This window comes from Centropristis striata, chromosome 2 (genome assembly GCF_030273125.1).
Source record: "Centropristis striata isolate RG_2023a ecotype Rhode Island chromosome 2, C.striata_1.0, whole genome shotgun sequence".
Taxonomy (NCBI): Eukaryota; Metazoa; Chordata; class Actinopteri; order Perciformes; family Serranidae; genus Centropristis; species Centropristis striata.
The window spans coordinates 566208-590450 of record NC_081518.1 but is presented as its reverse complement, the minus strand read 5'-3'; the positions used below and the strand labels follow the sequence as shown (position 1 = coordinate 590450).

Sequence of the window (24243 nt, the reverse complement as noted above, 5' to 3'; positions counted from 1 at the left end):
ACGGAGCCAGGGGGCGCTTCATGACTCACGGCTAACGGCTAACAGCTAACGGCTAACAGCTAGCGGCTAACAGCTAACCATAGACATATGTCTATGACAGCTAGCGGCTAACAGCTAACTGCTAACCGCTAATCGTAGACATAAATGTATATGACAGCTAGCGGCTAACAGCTAACCATAGACCTATGCCATAGACATATGTCTATGACATCTAACGGCTAACAGCTAGCGGCTAACAACTAGCAGCTAACAGCTAACCATAGATATATGTCTATGACAGCTAACGGCTAACAGTTAGCGGCTAACAGCTAACCATAGATATATGTCTATGACAGCTAACGGCTAACAGTTAGCGGCTAACAGTTAGCGGCTAACAGCTAACCATAGATATATGTCTATGACAGCTAACGGCTAACAGTTAGCGGCTAACAGCTAACCATAGACATATATGTTTATGACAGCTAACGGCTAACGGCTATCGGCTAACAGCTAACATTAACTGGAAACACCAGCCGGTACGGTTACTAAGGAGGAGAGCCATAGTTACAAGGACCGGAACTGTTACTAATATTGTGTCCAATGTATTATTATTATTTTACTGAAGAGCAGAGGACCAGAGCTACAATGACTGTTACTACAGAGTAGTAATTTCTACTAATTTAATTTTTTTTATTGAATAAAAACATATAATTATATTTTTTTTTTACTAACTATTCAGATCCTTATCTTCAGTAAACACATCAATATTAAAGAACTTTTTTTTTTTTTTTAACTTTAGTAAAGGAACTAAAGTGTGAGCAAGAAAATGTGTGACCCAAAGTAAATTCACTCTCTACTCATCAGGTTTTGGCTCTTTGGCAGTAATGTGGAAATCAGTCTTAAGGGGCCACTTTAATTATTACATCACTGGAATTATCCTAATCATGCTTTTGTTGTTCACAAAGCCATTTATCTACATATTTAATAAATTACAGTAATATAACAACCACAGATTTCATTGTGCTTAGATGACAACCCACTTAAATACTATTCAGTATGTACTGTACTTCTGCTTGTTTGTTTTTTGTTTTCTGTAAAATTCTCTCCTTTTTGTTTATGTCCTCTTTTACAACATACCTAACTTATATTGTCTTAGATTTACTCATTTACTATTTATCATTATTATTATTATTATTATTATGTTTTATTTTGTTGCCAGTTTTTTTTTTCTTGTTTTTTTTTTCAATTTTATGTTTTGTTGTACAGCGTCCTTGGGTGTTTTGAAAGGTGCTTTAAATATAATGCATTATCATTATTTATCTATCTATATATTTATTTATTTTTACTTTTTGGGGTGGGGATTCTGTTCTGAGTGTTCCTGTATGTCTGTGTTCTATTGTGAAAGAAACCCCATAATAAACAAAGTTTAAAAAAAAGAAAGAAAATAAAGAGGACAGTAATATAGAATATAAATGGGGTAATAAAAAGGTCTTGTGAAATGGGAGTTTTCCCTTTTTAAGCTTTGGAAATGAAAACTTTGACACATCACTTTGAAACATGATAATTCAGGAGGTTGAATTATTAATTTAATAATTCATTAATGAATACCTTATTCTGTACATTTACAATCATACAAAGAACCACAAAGAAGCCTGAATGTGTTCAGGTGTGTCTGGTCTCTGGTTCAGTCCTGATCCAGCTCTTCTGGCTCCTGATCCAGGTCTTCTGGCTCCTGATCCAGGTCTTCTGGCTCCTGATCCAGCTCCTCTGGCTCCTGATCCAGGTCTTCTGGCTCCTGTGTGTGAAGTATTTAATAATTTCATTCTGTTTCATTCTGTTTCTTGGACCCGTCCTCCTGGTTTTGTTGTGTCTGGGTCTTGAGCTCCGGCTCAAACCACGGTCTGTAGATATAAACTCCACCAGCGACTCCCAGAAACGTGGCCAAGGCCATCTGAGAGAAAGGGATTCTTCTTCTGAACATATTAATATATTATTAATATTTAATCCCAGTGTTGAGGCACAAGAGGATCCTGAAACAGAGGAGAGTCTTGTTATCCAAGACACTTTGACTTATTACCTTCTTTTCTTTATCATTACGTCTTCTCTGCTCTGTTGAATGTTACAAGCTCTTGCTAAATTTTAAGCATAACTTGGTGGATGGTGTTGTTAGTGACTCTGCAGACAGTTGTTGTGTCGCTGGCTATGTAATATTATTATTAATAATAATAATAATAATAATGGCAGAATTACCTGAAAAAGGACCTAATGTTGAAAGGTGCAATGATATATTTTTTAAAGGTATATCTATTGAAATTTTGATCATTTCAACAAACAGAAAAAACTAAAAGAAAAATGTTTAAATGTATGCCCCTCCCAAAAAACAACATCCTCTGCAAAAGAAGAAAATAAATGAATAAATAAGTAAATAAAAAGTTAAAAATAAAAAACCTTATAAAATAGAATATAAGCAAAAATATAACTGCAGTAAAAATGTGGAAATAATATACCCAGAATATTCCAAAGAAAATAATCTAAGTATTACATTTTGTCATCATCCCATTCACTCTTATTTATCATTATTATTATTATTATTATTATTATTTAAAGCTGGTACAGCTGGAGTAGAAGTTATTGATTTCAGATGGAATAATAACGTTTGTCATCAAACACTGACATTTTATAAAAGGTTAGATAATTAATCAAACAATCAATCAGTACGAATAAAACAAAAATCATCAGACTGCATTTTCCCACAATGTTCATGTAATATAAGTCTCTGTAGGTCTGTGGATCTTTTGGTCTTTTTTGCATTTTCGGTTCACAAAAAGATATTAAAAAACAAATGAGTGGTAATTTGATTTTAGTTTAAAAATACAAACATTAAAATGTAAATCCAAGGTTTTTTGATTCATCAGGGTCAGAGGGGGATAGACTTTATTTAAAACATGATTTATTTTTTGTTTTCTAGTTATAATAACAAAAATTAAAATCAAAACATCACCAAGCAGCCAGCACACTTCAGACCCTGAGACTCTTACTTTGAAGGGGAGTGGTCCCTTTTTCAATCAAGTTAGTTATGACAATCATAATACAAAACAACATCAGTAAAAACATTTTAAAAATAACAACTAAACAAGGACAGAAACAAGAACAAGGACATGTAATGTAATAATATGTAATAAGTATAAAAATAAATAAATTAAATAAATTATAAATTAGCACTGAAAATGCTATACATTTATAGATGAGGTAGATTGAATGTTTTGCACATATCAGTTGTGTTGCACATGTCCGTTTTATTGCACATTTTAATTATTATTTATTTTTAGTTTCCGACTCTGGACTTCCTGTTTCAGTTTTCAGTATAAGACTCAGATAATCAGACAAACTTGCGTTTTGAGTGACGAGCTTCTTCACCCGTCTATCCCTTTCTGAAGTAAAAAGCCTTGTATTTTTTATTTTAATGTTTGTATTTTGAATCGAAAATCAAATAACCACTCGTTTTTTGTTTTATAATTATCCTTTTGTGAACAACAATTCTGTGTAATACAAACGTGATTTCCGCTGACACGACTGAGAATTAAAGAGATTTCATTTTAGAGTTTTATTTTTGTAAAATCCAAGCCGGATATGTGGCCACAGCGTCACTGCTAGCTTGACAGTTGCCGTTAGCAACGTTAGCTAAACACACTGAAACATGACAGTTTATCTGTTTATAGGAGATTATCTGTAACATTTATAACTCACCGGGGAGAGGTTTATCCGGAGAGAATATAGTCACCAAACACAGACACACAGAAGGACACAAAGGGTTAAAAACTAAAGATACAACTACAAGGACAGCTAGCAGTAGCTAGCAGCAGCTAACAGTCCTTCTTCTTCTTCTTCTTCTGCTCTGAATTCTGGTAGAACAGTGACACGCTGCAGTCCGCCCGCCCCCTGGTGGACAGTCAGGGAATTACAGCAATAACAGTACAGGCGCATCTCATAGAAAATATGATAGAAAGTTTATTTATGTCAGTAATTCAATTCAAAAGGGTGAAATAACACATTATATATAGATCCATTACACACAGAATGAAACATTTCATGTCTTCTTTTGTTTAATCTCTTCTAATTATGATTATGGCTTACATTTAATGAAGACCTAAAATTCACTGTCTCAAAAAATGTGAATATTACAAAAGACCAATTTTAAAAAGTATGTTTAATATGTAAATGTAAACTTGGTTGACTTCAACTACTTTTTTTTTAATCATATTCTGATTTATTGAGATGCACCAGTGAATGATGAAAACAAGAATAACGGCCTATAAAAACAAACAAAAAAACAAACATAATAGTTATTTATTTACTCGCTTTTGTGTCCAAATTTGACTCACTAGCTCATTATTTTATTATTGGTTAAAACATCACCAGAAACCCAAATTATTTTTTTTTATCAGAGACATACAGTCATGGAAAAAATATTAGACCACATTGTTTTCTTCAGTTTCTTGTTCATTTTAATGTCTGGTTCAACTAAAGGTTCATTTGTTTGGACAAATAATATAATGATAACAACAAAAATATCTGATCAGAGTTTAATTTAAGAGCTGATATCTAGACATTTAACATGGTTTTATTGATCATGATTTTGGTTATTATCAAGAATGTTTCCATGACTGTAGATGTAAAAATGACGAAAAGACACAAAATGACAAAAAATAGACATAAAAATTATAAAAAGACACAAAATGACTAAAGAATAGATGTGAAAATTACTAAAAAAGACACAAAATGACAAAAAAAGATGTAAAAATTGTCAAAAAAGACACAAAATCATAAAAAAAATGATACCACCCTTGTTTTTAAATTCAGTTAGTTTTAATGAGTTTTTAGAGTGAGTTTGCTAGTTTTAGTTTAGTTTTTATTAGATTTAGTTGTTTTGTAATAGACTATGTGTAAATGTTTCCTTTATTTCTTTGGTTTATCATCTCAGCCCCAATCAGGTTATTAACTCTTACAGTTCAGGTGTTTATAATGTTTGTTGTTGTGTAAACATCCCAGTCTCAGTAAACAGATTATTCACCATGTGTTCCTGTTCACTAACCAGCAGATAATAAATATATTTCATATCAACAGAAAGGATTATTCAGTGTTTCCCTTCATGTATTCTGATGGATTTTCAACACTGCGACAGAAAAATGTGATTTGTAATCTGATGGTTGAATTAAAGACTTTCACTTCACACAGTGAAAACACAACATCTAAAGAGTGTTTCGAGCCGGCGACACTTTTACCATAATAACTAAACAGTTAATTCAATGTTTTCTGACAGCTGAGAAGTTTCTCTTTCCAGCCGACACGGTTCATTACGGTCATTTAACCCTCGCTGCTCCTGAAGCCCACAAAGCAGGAACACACACAAAAAGTTGACAAAGAGAAAAACGAAGGAAATTTTCACTATAATTTTAGTTACATTTACTTGTGGTTTTGCAACCATTTAAAAAAAAAAAAAAAGTATTTTTATTTCAGTTAACGAAAATGTTTTTTCAATTTTAGTTTCTGTTATTTCGTTAGTTTTACTAACTTACTATAATAACCTTGTTTGGGAATAAATTATTGGATTTTGTGAAAGAGAGGAGCAGACGGGATGTGAGACTCTGATTTAGTTGAAATCCCAACAAAATGTTTCTGAAGGAGCAATATTTTGTGGAGAGCAGTAGGATAAGTACTCGCCCAAACTATATTAAAATATGAAAGATAAGGATAAATGAAGCTGCATAAAGAATTAGGAGGCAGGGTTTGGTAACAAGAGAACTATTTATTATTATACCCACAGATTGATTTATGTTTCTGCTCATCCATTCAGTTTGTTCTCTCCAACTCAGACTCTCATCAACAAAAATTCACAGGGATTTTGTATTTGCCACTCGAGACATCCAGTGATGGAAGTATTCAGATCCTTTATTTACTGCAGTAAAAGTACTAATACACACTGTGAAATGACTCCACTACAGTAAAAGTACTGCATTCAAAACTTACTGAAGTAAAAGTACAAAAGTATCAGCATCAAAATGTACTTAAAGTATCAAAAGTAAAAGTACTCGTTATGCAGAATGGACCACTCAGACTGTTTTATATATTATAAATATATTATTAGATTTATTTATAGGGCTCATTTGAACTATTTAATATACTTTATGTGGTTTAATTTATAAACATGTATCAAAAGTAAAAGTACTCCTTATGCAGCATTTCTTTATATATTCTAACTATATTTTTTCGATTATTTGTCCTGATTTTTTTATGTAAGTAGTGTTTTGTTAAGATGGGACTCTATTGTTGTGATGTAATTTTTTTTTAAAGAAGAAAGTCAAAAACTTTAAATCATGTTTTTATGTTAAATCTCGACCTGTAAAATCACCTCTTATTATTTATAGAAATGTGTCTTTCAGTTCAGAGGCACATAATTATTCAACAAGACAGCTGGAGGTTGTTTCACTTTACCAAGATACAAGACTAGGTACAACGTACTGTTTATATATATATATATATATATACAGAATATATATAGATATATAATATCATTATATATAGGGCAATGCAACTTACCATATTACTCAATTAAATCTATATCGCTTTAAAAAACAAGTTAGAGTCATTATCTAAATATCAACTTTAATTGATGCAGCTGTCTGTGTTGTTTTCTATTTGTTTTGTGATGTCATCATGTTTTATGTGAAATGTAATGACGTATTGCCTGTGTGTTCTTTTTGTTTTATGTTATGTATCATATAATGTATGTCATGTCTGTTATCATTCTGTGTATTTCTACATTGTATTTGTCACAATATGATGATAGACTCCAGGAAGAATAGCTGCTGCAGCTAAAGCTAACAGGATCTAAATAAAAAACAATCAAACAAAAAGAAACATAGTCTTTTATAAATATATGACATGAGTTAATGAACAGGAAAAGGTTTAAAAGTTGTATCTTCTGGTTTTCACCTACAGGTGGCAGTGATGTGAAGATGGTTTGTAACTGTTCAGAGCTGTAAAGTTTTAATACACAGACACAGAATGTGAACAATCACAGAAGACACAAGAGCAGGTAAATGTTACTGTAACTTAGTGCAATAACTGAATTTTTTGTTGGATTTTGATTTCTAGTTTGGAGATGGATTTAACCTGTTGATATCACAACGTTTGTAGGATATCTTCCTGGACACGACTGTCATTATGTCTTCACCACCCAAAACTGCCCAAAATTTTGCATTGAAGTGAATGGGACGGCCGACAAAAAATGAGGGAAAAAGAACAATAATTAGAGATTTTTAAACGTCTACTTCTCCGGCATAATTCCACCTAGAGACTCCATTTAAACTTTAAACAGTAGACACAAGTCTTGTGTGTCGGTGTATTAATCCACGTTTCGATAGGTCATATAGTTTTTTATCAATCCCTGTTCAATGACCATGATCATTTTTGGAGAAATTCTGAGATTATAATGGGTGTGTATTGCACGGAATGTTCGTGTCACAGTGTGTGATGTCATCACCAGAGTGTAGAGGGAGAGAAAAAACTGTCAAAAAATACATTTTAAAACTGCGCTCCAGGCCGCAAATTCCACTCTACAGAAATAATTTATACATAGAAACGTAGGAAAATTAGTCTTCTCCCTCAAAATCCTCTGGTAAAGCTGTCAGAGTTATAGTTTGGGCGTAGGACGCACAGATGCGCCACCAACACCACCAACAGCCTCATTGGCTCCCATATTAAAAACGCAGGGAGATTTCTGAAAAAGGGAGATGGAACAGTGTTTTTAGATCGCTCTAACAAAGCTATTTCTTAATTTTTCTTCACAAAAAACATATGTAGACGTTCAGGAAGAACTCAGGACGCTCAAAGTGAAGTCGGATCAATGATAGGTATTATGGTTTTGCCAAAAATGCTTTCTGTTCGAGGACAGAAATTCCAGTCTGTCCACCTCTGGCTGCTGTCACTGTGCCAGAAGATTCCACAGCTGTTAATTCTGTTGATTGCTCTGCTCTGATTGGTCGACCGCAAAGCCTTTGATGCTTTGATGTGATTACAGATACACACACACACACACACACGCACACATTCGCGTAAGCGCGCACACTCCTCCAGATACACATGCTTCAAACACACGCGCACACACACGCGCACACACACACACACATTTTGAGGTTAAAGGTCATAGGTTGCTGTATAAATAAATACTTGAAGAGGAATGCTTGTTGTAGGTGTGCTCCTTGTATATTATATAGTATCATAACATTACTAGTATTAATTGTTATAAATCTCTGAAGAATCTCATCATAGTGTACACACACCGGCAGTAGTGGCCCTTTCACTATTTACCCAGAGGACATTTTCTAGTTTATATCTACTACATTATTTTCTCTCCAGCTTCCTCCCACAGTCCAAAAACATGCACTTAGGTTTAATTGGTGACTCTGAATTGCCCATAGGAGTGAATGAGAGCGTGATTGTCTGTCTCTATGTGTCAGCCCTGTGAAAGTCTGGAGACCTGTCCAGGGTGGACCCCCCCTCTCACCCAATGTCAGCTGGGATGGTCCGCAGCCCATGTTGTTAATTTCCTACAAACTGCAGTACATTATTTTTTCATAGATTTACCTATAAACAGCCTGGATATCGCCACCACAAAACATGATCTAAGTATGCTGTGCATAAATTATATTTCCCTCAGAAACTGACCAGTAAGAGAACCAACATATCTAGATAACAGCAGAAACTTTGCTGTTGTGAGAAGACTTCCATTAGATCACCGGGGTCGCTTTGAACAAAAAAAAAAGTGGTATAGTGGTTTTAATAGTTGTGTGTGAGTGCAAAGAGTAGAAAACTTTAACTGACTTTAACTTGATTAATGCCGTCTTCACTGTTAATTCTGTTGAGAAACAATTAAAGTTGTTTTAATCACAAAAAGCTACTATTACTTCCTGTCGCTAAACACATGCAGCTTTCAAAATAAGAGCACAGTGTTAAATCCACCAGAGAATTTACAAGAAGACTGTCAAAATAAGATGACTTCAATAAAACATACAAGAACCTTTATTCTACTTTACAATAGTTAAATTAAAAATATATAAATAAAAATATGCAATAATAAGATCAGTGTATGGAATAGTGGCATTAGAATGTGTGAGAGGCTCCAAATTTGAGATTTTATTAAAAATAAATTCTCCAGGGTTAATTCCCCCGGACCCTCCTAGCTGCTATTATTTAACACTGTCTGGCTGCTCCATGTCCTAGTGGACTGTGAAAAATGTTCTGTGAGGTGTTTGCTCACATTTAGCTCTCAAAGTGGACGAGATTAATCACATTGTAGTATAAAATGTCCAAAATGTTCTCCTGGGGGCCCCCCCAGACCCTCTAAATGGTTATTTTTTATTATTATTTGCTAATACTTAAGAGTCCAGCATTGTTTTTAGTTTTATTTATTTATACAGACTAAAAAATCATATTTTTCAGTATTTTTTAATATCGTCAAGAATATCGTTATCGCAAAAATACCCTGAAATATCGTGATAATTTTTAGGCCATATCGCCCAGCCCTACTCTGGCCTCCGTTTCCTCGAGCACCACTGCTCACACTAGGTTGACCAGTGACAGAGCAGAGCAAACCACGATCTCCAGACTGTAGAGGAAGTTTTACATCTGGTCTATTGGAAACATCAGAGAGATTCAACCAAACATGTTTGAGCCTGTATACTCAGATGAGGCATCTGTCAGGCACCAAAATCAACAACTAGTTGACTTATAAGTGTAGTTGGCAACTTTTAGGTTGTTTTTAGCTAGTAAACTGCAGTAGCCAACACAGCGTTAGTGGTTGTAAAACATGAAATAATATCTGCTACGGTGCACTTTCTGTACTGACAGGTCCACTGTGTGGTGGAGGTTGTAGCTATTGTTGCAGCTTTTGACTTTTCTAAGTTGCGACATACATAAATGCAAAGACATCTCCCCCTCATAGAACAATATGAAATTGAATACAAGACGACAAATCATCATCGTGACGAGGATCATTGCTGCATTTAGTAAATCATGCCTTACTTGGACAACGGATATTTATTTTTTGAGCATGTGGCCAATAATAACAAATTGACCATGCATGTGTCTTTATTATTTCTAAAAGCATCAGGTTCACAGACCTTGTTGTGTCATGGCAGTAGCAGCATGTTAACACTGAGACACAAAGAGACATTAGCAGACAGTCAGTGCTTTCAACAGGAACTGCAGCACATCTGTCCACAACTAGAAACTAGACAAAGCATGACTAACTTCAATGTTAGAACAAACATGTTTAAACTTTCTGTCTCTCAGCACTCTGTAAAGATCTTCTGCCTGTCTGTGGTGAGAACAAGTAAAGCCACATGCAACAGCTCCTCTGACTGATATGTGCTGTGGTGGGCTGTTTCTCCTCCCTTTGACCAACCATCAAGGCTTTTTACTCAGAATACACTATTCAACAGGATGTGCAGTGAGGGGAGAGCTACATGAGCTCTCTGCAGGGTAAAATAAGCCTCTTAAACTAAACTCAAGTCTTTATGTGCTCATTTAAAGAACAATTTGTGTTCTTGTGTTTCTAAAAATGGAACTAAACTCCAAATGTAAAACTGTACACACATTAGTTCTTATTTTTATTTAACTTTTATTTAACGTAGATATATTGACTCATTCACTATTAATTTAGCAGGCTGTCAATCCATCACTGCAGCAAGTGATGGACACTAGAAATGTTAGGATGTGTTCCTTTGTCTGTTACTCTGTTTTCCTGGTGTTTCCCTGCCCTTTGTGTTCTGTTTGTTTTTGTGCTTGGCAAATAAAGCCTACTTAATCAACTCCTGTTTTTGGGTCTGCTTTCTGGGTTCAGTTTTCTGCCAGGTGCTAACCCTTAACAGGAAAACCTCTTTTTAAATAATGAGATAAAATAAAGGTGACAGCTCAAACTGCTGCTCCTGACAGAGAGAACAAGGTTGAAGCAGTGAATGATCTCATGATGTGTGAACCTCTGCACATATGCTGGCCGTTATATTGTCGTACTTGTGGGTTTCACACTGGTTCACATGAAATGAAATAGATGAGAAACTGCAACTGTCCTCCAGGTGAATGTGCTCCTGTGATAGTGTGAGTGTGTCTGTCTGCTGCCTTTCTCCACCTCTGAAAACTAGTCAAATCAAATCAAATCAAACTTTATTCATATCGCGCTTTTCATACATAAAAATGCAACACAAAGTGCTTTACAAAAAAATATGAATAAAAACAGACAATAAAAATGACAAAACCCACCCCTCCCCCCCACATACACATCTGTAAGTACACATACACAAACATGCACACACGCATTTAGTCATGCACGCACACAAACACACACTCAGACTCACACACAGCACATATTGATTGACAGTGTAGAGACATGGCAAGGCTCCGAGGATCCAGATGAGGAAACAGCAACCTGAGGGAGCCTCCACACTGAGAGGAGGCAGAGCCCACAGCCATAGAGGACCCGCCACAGAGACCACCAGGACCCGGGTAGACCACCAGGACCCGGGGAGACCACCAGGACCCGGGGAGACCACCAGGACCCGGGGAGACCACCAGGACCCGGGGAGACCACCACGACCCGGGTAGACCACCAGGACCTGGGGAGACCACCAGGACCCGGGTAGACCACCACCACTTGGTAGACCACCAGGACCCGGGTAGACCACGAGGACCCGGGTAGACCACCACCACCTGGTAGACCACCAGGACCCGGGTAGACCACCAGGACCCGGGTAGACCACCACCACCTGGTAGACCACCAGGACCCGGGTAGACCACCAGGACCCGGGTAGACCACCACCACCTGGTAGACCACCAGGACCCGGGGAGACCACCAGGACCTGGGTAGACCACCACCACCTGGTAGACCACCAGGACCCGGGTAGACCACCACCACCTGGTAGACCACCACCACTTGGTAGACCACCAGGACCCGGGTAGACCACCACCACCTGGTAGACCACCAGGACCCGGGTAGACCGGGGCGGACTCCACACATGGTGCAGAGCCGCCGTCACCCCCGGGACCAGGGAGTCTCCAAGACCACATCCCCACGGGCAGACCCAACACACCCCCCAGTGAGGAGGCCCCCATGAGGGAACACTGGAGCTAAAAACTAAAAGACTAAAAGTGAAGTTAGAATAAAAGGAAGCAGAGTTTACCAGCCCTCCTCTGTTCACTGAGCTCCTGCTGCTGCTGAAGTAGGAAGAAGGCCATCAGAGATACTCTGCATGTTAATGTGTCCATAGACATGCTGACAACACAAACTGGCACACATGCTGCAACAACAAATGCACAAATCAACTAAAAAGATTCTGCTGCTCTCCCACAGAATGAGCTGAGTGCAAAGCTTTTCTAATATACAGCTGCTTCTGATCCCTGTTGGTCCCTCTGAGGAGACTCTGGGATATCTGCTCCTGTTTGTCCATAGTGAAGGTGATGCTGGTTGTGCTAATCTGCTCTAACAGCAGCGTACACACACACTGTTGTGTATTCTCTTCCTTTCCTTGTTGAGAAATCCAGCACTGCGTAGTACACTGCCTTTGCTTCACCATCCTGCAGAAGAATGGTGGTATGTTAATTAGCAATAGTTCAGATATTAGATCAAGAGTAAAGATTACACTGTAAAAAAACAACAGCAGTTTTTTACAGTTTGATTTCAACATATTTTATTTTATGTGACATCTAAAACATCTGTTATATTTATACCTCTTGGCTATATTCATAACTTCTAAATTCTTTTGTTGTGGATGATACTTTAAGAAATATGTGTATTTTTACTAAAAGTAGGCAGAATATTTATCACACGGCCACATAGGACGACACATGGAAGAGTAATTACCAGATTCTCTGGTTGATCCACAGCTGACCAGTCATGTCCAAGATGATGACAAGCCCTCGGTGCTGCTGTTGTCATCCTCACATTAGACGCTACTGATGAACAAACACCAGACTTTAATCAGTTTTTGGTTTGACAGTTAACATATTCCCTCCTATAACGGACTCTGTAATAATGACAAGTACTGAATAACTTCACTCGAGCTTTGAGGAAACGTTTCTCAAGTGTGACTGGATGATAGTTTTGAATGACACTTCTACTAATCCGTGGTTTGCAGAAACATACAATGGAAACATTTATTCTAGTGACTTGGTTGGACGTAGTTCATGTTGTATTTCATTGGCTAATGGCGTCTCAAAAAGTTTAACTTGCGGAGAACGTACCTTCACAAACTTTCCTTTGATTTCTGTAGAAAACTAGGATGAAGATCACAGTCAGACAGCAGGCCAACAGGACTCCAAGAACAGGGACAACTGGATCCAGTTCTGATCCTGAATCACAATCGCATCCTAAGATACATTTAGCTTTTTTTAAACATGTTCTCTTTGGAGTAATAATTTTGAAAACCACATTGTCGTTTTGAAACTAATTTTGTTTGCCAACAGTCAAAATTTGTAAGTAAATGTTTAATATAATTTTGCAAAACATGTCAGTTTATAAATGCAACTTAAAGAACAGACAGCTACCAGACTAATACTCCTCATATTTAACATGAATGACCAGGCTAAATTAACTTAAATGCATCTATAATGAAATATAAATGTAAAAACGTACTTGTCTCCACTCTAGTTCCTTCACCAACCAGGATCTGTCCACATGTGACCACAGCGCAGTAGTAAGTCCCAGTATCAGAGGAGTTCTGGATAGTTTTGGACAGACTGTGGACACAACTTCTTTCCTCTTGTTCATCACTGTGGGTGTAAAGGAGGCCTGGATGAGATGCTCCTGGTCCAGATCTGAACCAGTACACACTGTGTTCAGCTGGACACTGGTCTGTGTTTTCTTTGTTCTTGGAGAGAAGAGAACACTGGAGAGTCACTGGGTCGCCCTGCTGGACCATCTCAGTCTCTGGACTCTGTTTCACGTAGAAAGATTTCTGATGATTACCATCTGCATGATTCAGTCAAAAAAAAGAAAGAAAGAAAATCATGATCATCAAAAGAGATCTTATCTGAAAAATACTTTAAAAAACTGGTCTCAAACACTGAAAGTAAAGGATATTTTACCGTTCACAGCCAAGAAGGTGACACTGACAAAACTCTGTAAATACACAGACACAATCTGACAGAAGTATGTTGCTTCATCCTCTTTGCTGATATTTATGATGGTAAGAAAATACTGATCATCCTCTATTGTTGCTGTGAACCGTGAAAATTGTTCACTGACTGTTAATTTGCCATAAAATACAGAAGCAACTGGTTGGACCATTTGTCCAGGAGACTGCTTGTACCAGTAAAAAGACCTGCCATCCTTTCCAGAAACTGGACAGAGAAGAGTAACATTTCCACCAACTTCAACCTCAGTCAAAGACATTTGTTGAGAAACCTCTGCAGTCTGAATCAGGTCTGAAGAAAAGAGACAAAGAGTCACAGAGTTACAAAGCAAGAGGACGAAACACAAGCTCACACTAACTGTCACTGCAGGGATTATCACCTGCTCTTTCCTTTCTCACTGTACTTCAGAACTGTACTTACACACTGTACCGAGTAGAACCAAAGCAGCCAGTCCAGAGATCATTGTGGTGCAGCTCCTTTCGTCTTGCACGACTGAAGTCTTCCACCCGAATGGAAAATGTAGTCACGATGTGATCGAGGTTGACAAAGTGGAAATGGTAGTGATTGGCTGTAGAACATGGCCGTCCCTGTCATGCTTCATCAGAGTCCAGCCCTTAACACTTCTAAATAACAATATTTCATAATGCCCCGCCCCTTATGCTTTATTCACGCCCCCTTTCATAAAATGACCACGTTGCATACTTTAACAAACTCCTCCTACAGATTTAACCCAATTGACTTCAAAGTTGGTCAGTAGCATCACAAGGCTTTTGGGATCAAAAGTTATCAAAAGCTTTACTGACCGTCACACTATGTGGGCGTGGCATGGTGCCAAAATATGGCATCCCACCATACAACACAAGACTGTATAACTTGACCATACATTGTCCAATCTGTCCCAAATTTCTCACACGTGATGAGGGTCTAGCCCTGAACACACCCCCATGTCAATATTGACACACAGTCATAGCGCCCCCTGCTGGCAACAGAAAGTAACATGTTTTACACCTAGCCCAAGCCGTAGGTTTCACGTAGAGACACGAAATTTGGTACACATGAATCATGTGGAGACGCACCAAAAAGCCTCTGGGAGCCATACCTCAAACCCAACAGGAAGTTGGCCATCTTTAATCGAATAAGTTTTTCGCCATTTCTTTGGGATCAAAAGTTATCAAAAGCTTTACTGACTGTCACACTATGTGGGCGTGGCATGGCGGCAAAATATGGCGTCTCGCCATAACACACGACACTGTATAACTTGAGCATACATTGTCCAATCTGTCCCAAATTTCTCACACGTGATGAGAGTCAAGCCCTGAACACACCCACATGTCAAAATTGACACAGTCATAGCGCCCCCTGCTGGCTACAGGAAGTAATATGTTTTACACCTACCACGAGCACAGTAGTAGGAGACACGCAATTTGGTATGCATAGGGACTGAGCCCTCAGCAACGCCCCCAATGGCGCCTCCCCCAATGGCGCCTCCCCCGACGGCTCCACTCTGCTCGTTCCCGTTCAGTCCTGCTTGCAGGCCTAGTTGTTGTTGTGTTTTCATAAGCAGGGTCTTAATTTAGACTGCGTGGCTGAATTTCCTCCTCCTGTGATTGCTAGTGCTGTTTTTTTGTGCTTGGTGTTGGAAGTCTTTTTGGACACAGCTAAAGTTGTCTATAGACACACTGTGTGAGCAATATTTCAAACCCTTTTTGGATGTCATGCCCCCAGGTCAAACAAACCCCAGAATTTGTCCAACGACATCAGTGTTGGTGTCCTGTGTGAAACCAAGAGTGGATGGCAACTTAAGTGAGGAAGTAGTGACAAAGTGTTGGTACCTGACCAGTTGGGATCAGAGTGCGTTAGAACAACACCTCAAAAATTTTTTAAATGTACTGGTGACCATGGTTTGCTGGACAACGATATCAAGATGTTCGCAAAAAGCTTTTGGAGTTGCTGAAAGCTGTATTTTCCTCTTTCAGTGGAGGCTAGCAGTTTCACTTCCTGATTTTGTGCTAAGCTAAACCCTTCATGGAGCTAGAGTTTGTGTTGTGTTTGTGTAAATATAGAGAGAACCTGATACATTTGTTTTATTTAATATATGAATATACATTTGGACATCCAAGTATAACTAAAACTAAAAGTCCCTCATCACTAAAAGACAGATCAAGAGGACTGTGGAAACAGCATTAGCTACAGCGTAGGGGGAAGTCTGCAAGTTTGAGGAAGAGTTGCAGGGGAAAGGTGAGAAAAACCACACAGAAAAGAGATGTGAAGAATTAGTGAGTGACTGTATAGGAGAGGAAGAGTTCTCATTAATGGGCAATTTGTCATTAACATTTGCAATTCAACAACTTAATGGATTTTATTTTTCGAATAATTGATGTGGGAAGGGGAACTGCAGCACATCTGTCCACCACAACTAGAAAGTAGTCAAAGCATGGCTAACAAAATACAGACAGATCATTTTATTATGTAGACACAATTATTCTTTCAATGTTAGAACAAACATGTTTAAACGTTCTGTCTGTCAGCACTCTGTAAAGATCTTCTGCCTGTCTGTGGTGAGAACAAGTAAAGCCACATGCAACATCTCCTCTGACTGATATGTGCTGTGGTGGGCTGTTTCTCCTCCCTTTGACCAACCATCAAGGCTGTTTACTCAGAATACACTATTCAACAGGATGTGCAGTGAGAGGAGAGCTACATCAGGTCTCTGCAGGCTAAATTTAGCCTCTTAAACTTTCTAAACTCAAGTCTTTATGTGCTCATTTAAAGAACAATTTGTGTTCTTGTGTTTCTAAAAATGGAACTAAACTCCAAATCTAAAACTGTACACACATTAGTTCTTATTTTGATTTAATTTGAACGTAGATATATTGACTCATTCACTATTTATTTGGCAGGCTGTCAATCCATCACTGCAGCAAGTGATGGACACTAGAAATGTTAGGATGTGTTCCTTTGTCTGTTACTCTGTTTTCCTGGTGTTTCCCTGCCATTCGTGTTCTGTTTGTTTTTGTGCTTGGCAAATAAAGCCTACTTAATCAACTCCTGTTTTTGGGTCTGCTTTCTGGGTTCAGTTTTCTGCCGGGTGCTAACCCTTAACAGGAAAACCTCTTTTTAAATAATGAGATAAAATAAAGGTGACAGCTCAAACTGCTGCTCCTGACAGAGAGAACAAGGTTGAAGCAGTGAATGATCTCATGATGTGTGAACCTCTGCACATATGGTGGCCGTTATATTGTCGTACTTGTGGGTTTCACACTGGTTCACATGAAATGAAATAGATGAGAAACTGCAACTGTCCTCCAGGTGAATGTGCTCCTGTGATAGTGTGAGTGTGTCTGTCTGCTGCCTTTCACCACCTCTGAAAACTAGTCAAATCAAATCAAATCAAACTTTATTTATATAGCGCTTTTCATACATAAAAATGCAACACAAAGTGCTTTACAAAAAAATATGAATAAAAACAGACAATAAAAATGACAAAACCCACCCCTCCCTCCCCCACATACACATCTGTAAGTACACATACACAAACATGCACACACGCATTTAGTCATGCACGCACACAAACACACACTCAGACTCACACACAGCACATATTGATAGACAGTGTAGAGACATGGCAAGGCTCCGAGGATCCAGATGAGGAAACAGCAACCTGAGGGAGCCTCCACACTGAGAGGAGGCAGAGCCCACAGCCATAGAGGACCCGCCACAGAGACCACCAGGACCCGGGGAGACCACCAGGACCCGGATAGACCACCAGGACCCGGGGAGACCACCAGCACCCGGGTAGACCACCACCACCTGGTAGACCACCAGGACCCGGGGAGACCACCAGGACCCGGGTAGACCACCACCACCTGGTAGACCACCAGGACCCGGGGAGACCACCAGGACCCGGATAGACCACCAGGACCCGGGTAGACCACCAGGACCCGGGTAGACCACCACGACCCGGGTAGACCACCAGGACCCGGGGAGACCACCAGGACCCGGGGAGACCACCAGCACCCGGGTAGACCACCACCACTTGGTAGACCACCAGGACCCGGGTAGAACACCACCACCTGGTAGACCACCAGGACCCGGGCAGACCACCACCACCTGGTAGACCACCAGGACCCGGGTAGACCGGGGCCGACTCCACACATGGTGCAGAGCCGCCTAGTCCCCCGGGACCAGGGAGTCTCCAAGACCACATCCCCACGGGCAGACTGAACACACCCCCCAGTGCGGAGGCCCCCATGAGGGAACACTGGAGCTAAAAACTAAAAGACTAAAAGTGAAGTTAGAATAAAAGGAAGCAGAGTTTACCAGCCCTCCTCTGTTCACTGAGCTCCTGCTGCTGCTGAAGTAGGAAGAAGGCCATCAGAGATACTCTGCATGTTAATGTGTCCATAGACATGCTGACAACACAAACTGGCATACATGCTGCAACAACAAATGCACAAATCAACTAAAAAGATTCTGCTGCTCTCCCACAGAATGAGCTGAGTGCAAAGCTTTTCTAATATACAGCTGCTTTTGATCCCTGTTGGTCCCTCTGAGGAGACTCGGGGATATCTGCTCCTGTTTGTCCATAGTGAAGGTGATGCTGGTTGTGCTAATCTGCTCTAACAGCAGCGTACACACACACTGTTGTGTATTCTCCTCCTTTCCTTGTTGAGAAATCCAGCACTGCGTAGTACACTGCCTTTGCTTCACCATCCTGCAGAAGAATGGTGGTATGTTAATTAGCAATAGTTCAGATATTAGATCAAGAGTAAAGATTACACTGTAAAAAAAACAACAGCAGTTTTTTACAGTTTGATTTCAACATATTTTATTTTATGTGACATCTCAAACATCTGTTATATTTACACATCTTGGCTATATTCATAACTTCTAAATTCTTTTGTTGTGGGTGATTCTACTAAGAGTAGGCAGAATATTTATGACACGGCCACATAGGACGACACATGGATGAGTAATTACCAGATTCTCTGATTGATCCACAGCTGACCAGTCATGTCCAAGATGATGACAAGCCCTCGGTGCTGCTGTTGTCATCCTCACATTAGACGCTACTGATGAACAAACACCAGACTTGAATCAGTTTTTGGTTTGACAGTTAACATATTCCCACCTGTAATGGACTCATTACACCTTCAGTGTAATAATGACAAGTACTGAATAACTTCACTCGAGCTTTGAGGAAACGTTTCTCAAGTGCGACTGGATGATAGTTTTTAATGACACTTCTACTAATCCGTGGTTTGCAGAAACGTACAATGGAAACATTTATTCCAGTGACTTGGTTGGACGTAGTTCATGTTGTATTTCATTGGCTAATGGCGTCTCAAAAAGCTTAACTTGTATAAAATGCAGAGAACGTACCTTCACAAACTTTCCTTTGATTTCTGTAGAAAATTAGGATGAAGATCACAGTCAGACAGCAGGCCAACAGGACTCCAAGAACAGGGACAACTGGATCCAGTTCTGATCCTGAATCACAAACATGATATTATAAGACTTAAAGCTTTTTTTAATCATGGGCTCTTTGGAGTTATAATTTTTGAGAACCACATTGGCATTTAGAGAGCCAATTATGTTTGTCAGTAGGCACAATATGTAGTTTAATAATTAATATAATTTAGTTAAACTTCTCAATTCATAAATGCAACTCAAAAGGAGAAACGACAGACAGCTACCAGACTAATACTCCTCATATTTAACATGAATGACCAGGCTAAATTAACTTAAATGCATCTATAATGAAATATAAATGTAAAAACGTACTTGTCTCCACTCTAGTTCCTTCACCAACCAGGATCTGTCCACATGTGACCACAGCGCAGTAGTAAGTCCCAGTATCAGAGGAGTTCTGGATAGTTTTGGACAGACTGTGGACACAACTTCTTTCCTCTTGTTCATCACTGTGGGTGTAAAGGAGGCCTGGATGAGATGCTCCTGGTCCAGATCTGAACCAGTACACACTGTGTTCAGCTGGACACTGGTCTGTGTTTTCTTTGTTCTTGGAGAGAAGAGAACACTGGAGAGTCACTGGGTCGCCCTGCTGGACCATCTCAGTCTCTGGACTCTGTTTCACGTAGAAAGATTTCTGATGATTACCATCTGCATCATTCAGTCAAAAAAAAGAAAGAAAGAAAATCATGATCATCAAAAGAGATCTTATCTGAAAAATACTTTAAAAAACTGGTCTCAAACACTGAAAGTAAAGGATATTTTACCGTTCACAGCCAAGAAGGTGACACTGACAAAACTCGATAAATACCCAGACACAGTCTGACAGAAGTATGTTGCTTCATCCTCTTTGCTGATATTTATGATGGTAAGAAAATACTGATCATCCTCTTTTGTTGCTGTGAACCGTGAAAATTGTTCACTGACTGTTGATTTGCCATGAAGCCCAGAAGCAACTGTTTGGACCATTTGTCCAGGAGACTGCTTGTACCAGAAAAAAAAATTGTCATCCATCCCAGAAACTGGACAGTAAAGAGTAACATTTCCACCAACTTCAGCCTCAGTCAAAGACATCTGTTGAGAAACCTCTGCAGTCTGAATCAGGTCTGAAGAAAAGAGACAAAGAGTCACAGAGTTACAAAGCAAGAAGACGAAACACAAGCTCACGCTAACTGTGACTGCAGGGATTATCACCTGCTCTTTCCTTTCTCACTGTACTTCAGAACTGTACTTACACACTGTACCGAGTAGAACCAAAGCAGCCAGTCCAGAGATCATTGTGGTGCAGCTCCTTTCGTCTTGCACGACTGAAGTCTTCCACCCGAATGGAAAATGTAGTCACGATGTGATCAAGGTTGACAAAGTGGAAATGGTAGTGATTGGCTGAGGAACATGGCCGTCCCCCTACATCTAGCAAACCTGCCATCCATTTTCATTTGATAAGAGATTGTTGTGTTTTCATAAACAGGGTCTTAATTTAGACTGCGTGGCTGAATTTCCTCCTCCTGTGATTACTTGCACTGTTGTTTTGTGCTTGGTTAAAAACAAGTGTTGGAAGTCTTTTTGGACACAGCTAAAGTTGTCTATAGACACACCGTGTGAGCGATATTTCAAACCCTTTTAGGATATCATGCCCCCAGGTCAAACAAACCCCAGAATTTGTCCAACAACATCAGTGTTGGTGTCCCGTGTGAAACCAAGAGTGGATGTTGTTTTGGAGGCAACTTAAGTCAGGAAGTAGTGACAAAGTGTTGGTACCTGACCAGTTGGGATCAGAGTGCGTTAGAACAACACCTCAAAAGTTTTTTAAATGTACTGGTGACCATGGTTTGCTGGACAACAATATCAAAATGTTCGCAAAAAGCTTTTGGAGTTGCTGAAAGCTGTATTTTTTTTACTTTCAGTGGAGGCTAGCAGTTTCACTTCCTGATTTTGTGCTAAGCTAAACCCTTCATGGAGCTAGAGTTTGTGTTGTGTTTGTGTAAATATAGAGAGAACCTGATACATTTGTTTTACATTTGGACATCCAAGTATAACTAAAACTAAAAGTCCCTCATCACTAAAAGACAGATCAAGAGGACTGTTGAAACAGCATTAGCTACAGCGTAGGGGGAAGTCTGCAGGTTTGAGGGAGAGTTGCAGGGGAAAGGTGAGAAAAACCACACAGAAAAGAGATGTGAAGAATTTGTGAGTGAATGTATAGGAGAGGAAGAGTTCTCATTAATGGGCAATTTGTCATTAACATTTGCAATTCAACAACTTAATGGATTTTATTTTTCGAATAATTGTTGTGCTAATGGGAACTGCAGCACATCTGTCCACCACAACTAGAAACTAGACAAAGCATGGCTAACAAAATACAGACAGATCATTTTATTATGTAGACACAATTATTCTTTCAATGTTAGAACAAACATGTTTAAACTTTCTGTCTCTCAGCACTCTGTAAAGATCTTCTGCCTGTCTGTGGTGAGAACAAGTAAAGCCACATTCAACATCTCCTCTGACTGATATGTGCTGTGGTGGGCTGTTTCTCCTCCCTTTGACCAACCATCAAGGCTGTTCACTCAGAATACACTATTCAACAGGATGTGCAGTGAGAGGAGAGCTACATCAGCTCTCTGCAGGCTAAAATAAGCCTCTTAAACTAAACTCAAGTGTTTATGTGCTCATTTAAAGAACAATTTTTGTTCTTGTGTTTCTAAAAATGGAACTAAACTCCAAATGTAAAACTGTACACACATTAGTTCTTATTTTTATTTAACTTGAACTTAGATATATTGACTCATTCACTATTAATTTAGCAGGCTGTCAATCCATCACTGCAGCAAGTGATGGACACTAGAAATGTTAGGATGTGTTCCTTTGTCTGTTACTCTGTTTTCCTGGTGTTTCCCTGCCCTTAGTGTTCTGTTTGTTTTTGTCTGTCTTCCCTGTCTGTGCAGGCTGAGCGTGGCTGACCTACTTCTGCAACCACTCCCTCATTAATCCTCACCTGTTCAGCTTCCACACCTCATCAACCTCCTGCAGTAATTAACTCCAGTTCACCCTTCCAGACTCTGCCAGTTCATCATTGTACCTCTCATGGTAACTTTCTGTACCGGCTCCCTGAAGAACTACCAGTTTAATCTTTGTCTTGGATGTCTTTTGGATACTCGCCTGTTTTATATTCAACCTCTGTTTTGTCTCCAGTCCGTCCATACCCACCTGTTCTGCTCACCACGCTCAGCCTGCCCTCCTCATCCTGCCTTGGAGTTTTCCCCCTGGACTTCCCCTGTTTTGTCTCTTTGTGTTCTTTTTGTGCTTGGCAAATAAAGCCTACTTAATCAACTCCTGTTTTTGGGTCTGCTTTCTGGGTTCAGTTTTCTGCCGGGTGCTAACCCTTCACAGGAAAACCTCTTTTTAAATAATGAGATAAAATAAAGGTGACAGCTCAAACTGCTGCTCCTGACAGAGAGAACAAGGTTGAAGCAGTGAATGATCTCATGATGTGTGAACCTCTGCACATATGGTGGCCGTTATATTGTCGTACTTGTGGGTTTCACACTGGTTCACATGAAATGAAATAGATGAGAAACTGCAACTGTCCTCCAGGTGAATGTGCTCCTGTGATGGTGTGAGTGTGTCTGTCTACTGCTGCCTTTCTCCACCTCTGAAAACTAGTCAAATCAAATCAAATCAAATCAAATCAAACTTTATTTATATCGCGCTTTTCATACATAAAAATGCAACACAAAGTGCTTTACAAAAAAATATGAATAAAAACAGACAATAAAAATGACAAAACCCACCCCTCCCTCCCCCACATACACATCTGTAAGTACACATACACAAACATGCAGACACGCATTTAGTCATGCACGCACACAAACACACACTCAGACTCACACACAGCACATATTGATTGACAGTGTAGAGACATGGCAAGGCTCCGAGGATCCAGATGAGGAAACAGCAACCTGAGGGAGCCTCCACACTGAGAGGTGGCAGAGCCCACAGCCATAGAGGACCCGTCACAGAGACCACCAGGACCCGGGGAGACCACCAGGACCCGGATAGACCACCAGGACCCGGGGAGACCACCAGGACCCGGGTAGACCACCAGGACCCGGGTAGACCACCACCACCTGGTAGACCACCAGGACCCGGGGAGACCACCAGGACCCGGGTAGACCACCACCACCTGGTAGACCACCAGGACCCGGGTAGACCACCAGGACCCGGGTAGACCACCACCACTTGGTAGACCACCAGGACCCGGGTAGACCACCACCACCTGGTAGACCACCAGGACCCGGGTAGACCACCAGGACCCGGGTAGACCGGGGCGGACTCCACACATGGTGCAGAGCCGCCGTCACCCCCGGGACCAGGGAATCTCCAAGACCACATCCCCACAGGCAGACCCAATACACCCCCCAGTGCGGAGGCCCCCATGAGGGAACACTGGAGCTAAAAACTTAAAGACTAAAAGTGAAGTTAGAATAAAAGGAAGCAGAGTTTAACAGCCCTCCTCTGTTCACTGAGCTCCTGCTGCTGCTGAAGTAGGAAGAAGGCCATCAGAGATACTCTGCATGTTAATGTGTCCATAGACATGCTGACAACACA

The 24243-nt window shown here is 39.8% G+C and overlaps 2 protein-coding genes across 2 annotated transcripts; both read right to left on the bottom strand.

Annotated features, from left to right (window-relative positions):
- Positions 1 to 1547: 1547 nt before the first annotated feature.
- On the bottom strand, positions 1548 to 3857 carry LOC131991078 (protein PIGBOS1). Its single transcript, XM_059356379.1, has 2 exons — positions 3727 to 3857; positions 1548 to 2009 (listed from the first exon to the last, which is right to left on the bottom strand). Exon 2 carries the CDS (start codon positions 1958 to 1960, stop codon positions 1799 to 1801), a length of 162 nt encoding a protein of 53 aa, XP_059212362.1. The 5' UTR covers positions 1961 to 2009; positions 3727 to 3857; the 3' UTR covers positions 1548 to 1798.
- Positions 3858 to 13293: 9436 nt separating this feature from the next.
- On the bottom strand, positions 13294 to 20994 carry LOC131990995 (uncharacterized). The gene is made up of 5 exons (XM_059356270.1): positions 20871 to 20994; positions 20403 to 20741; positions 19979 to 20286; positions 13667 to 13894; positions 13294 to 13401 (listed from the first exon to the last, which is right to left on the bottom strand). The coding sequence occupies exons 1-5, from the start codon at positions 20911 to 20913 to the stop codon at positions 13327 to 13329; spliced, it is 993 nt and encodes a 330-aa protein (XP_059212253.1). The 5' UTR covers positions 20914 to 20994; the 3' UTR covers positions 13294 to 13326.
- Positions 20995 to 24243: the final 3249 nt, after the last annotated feature.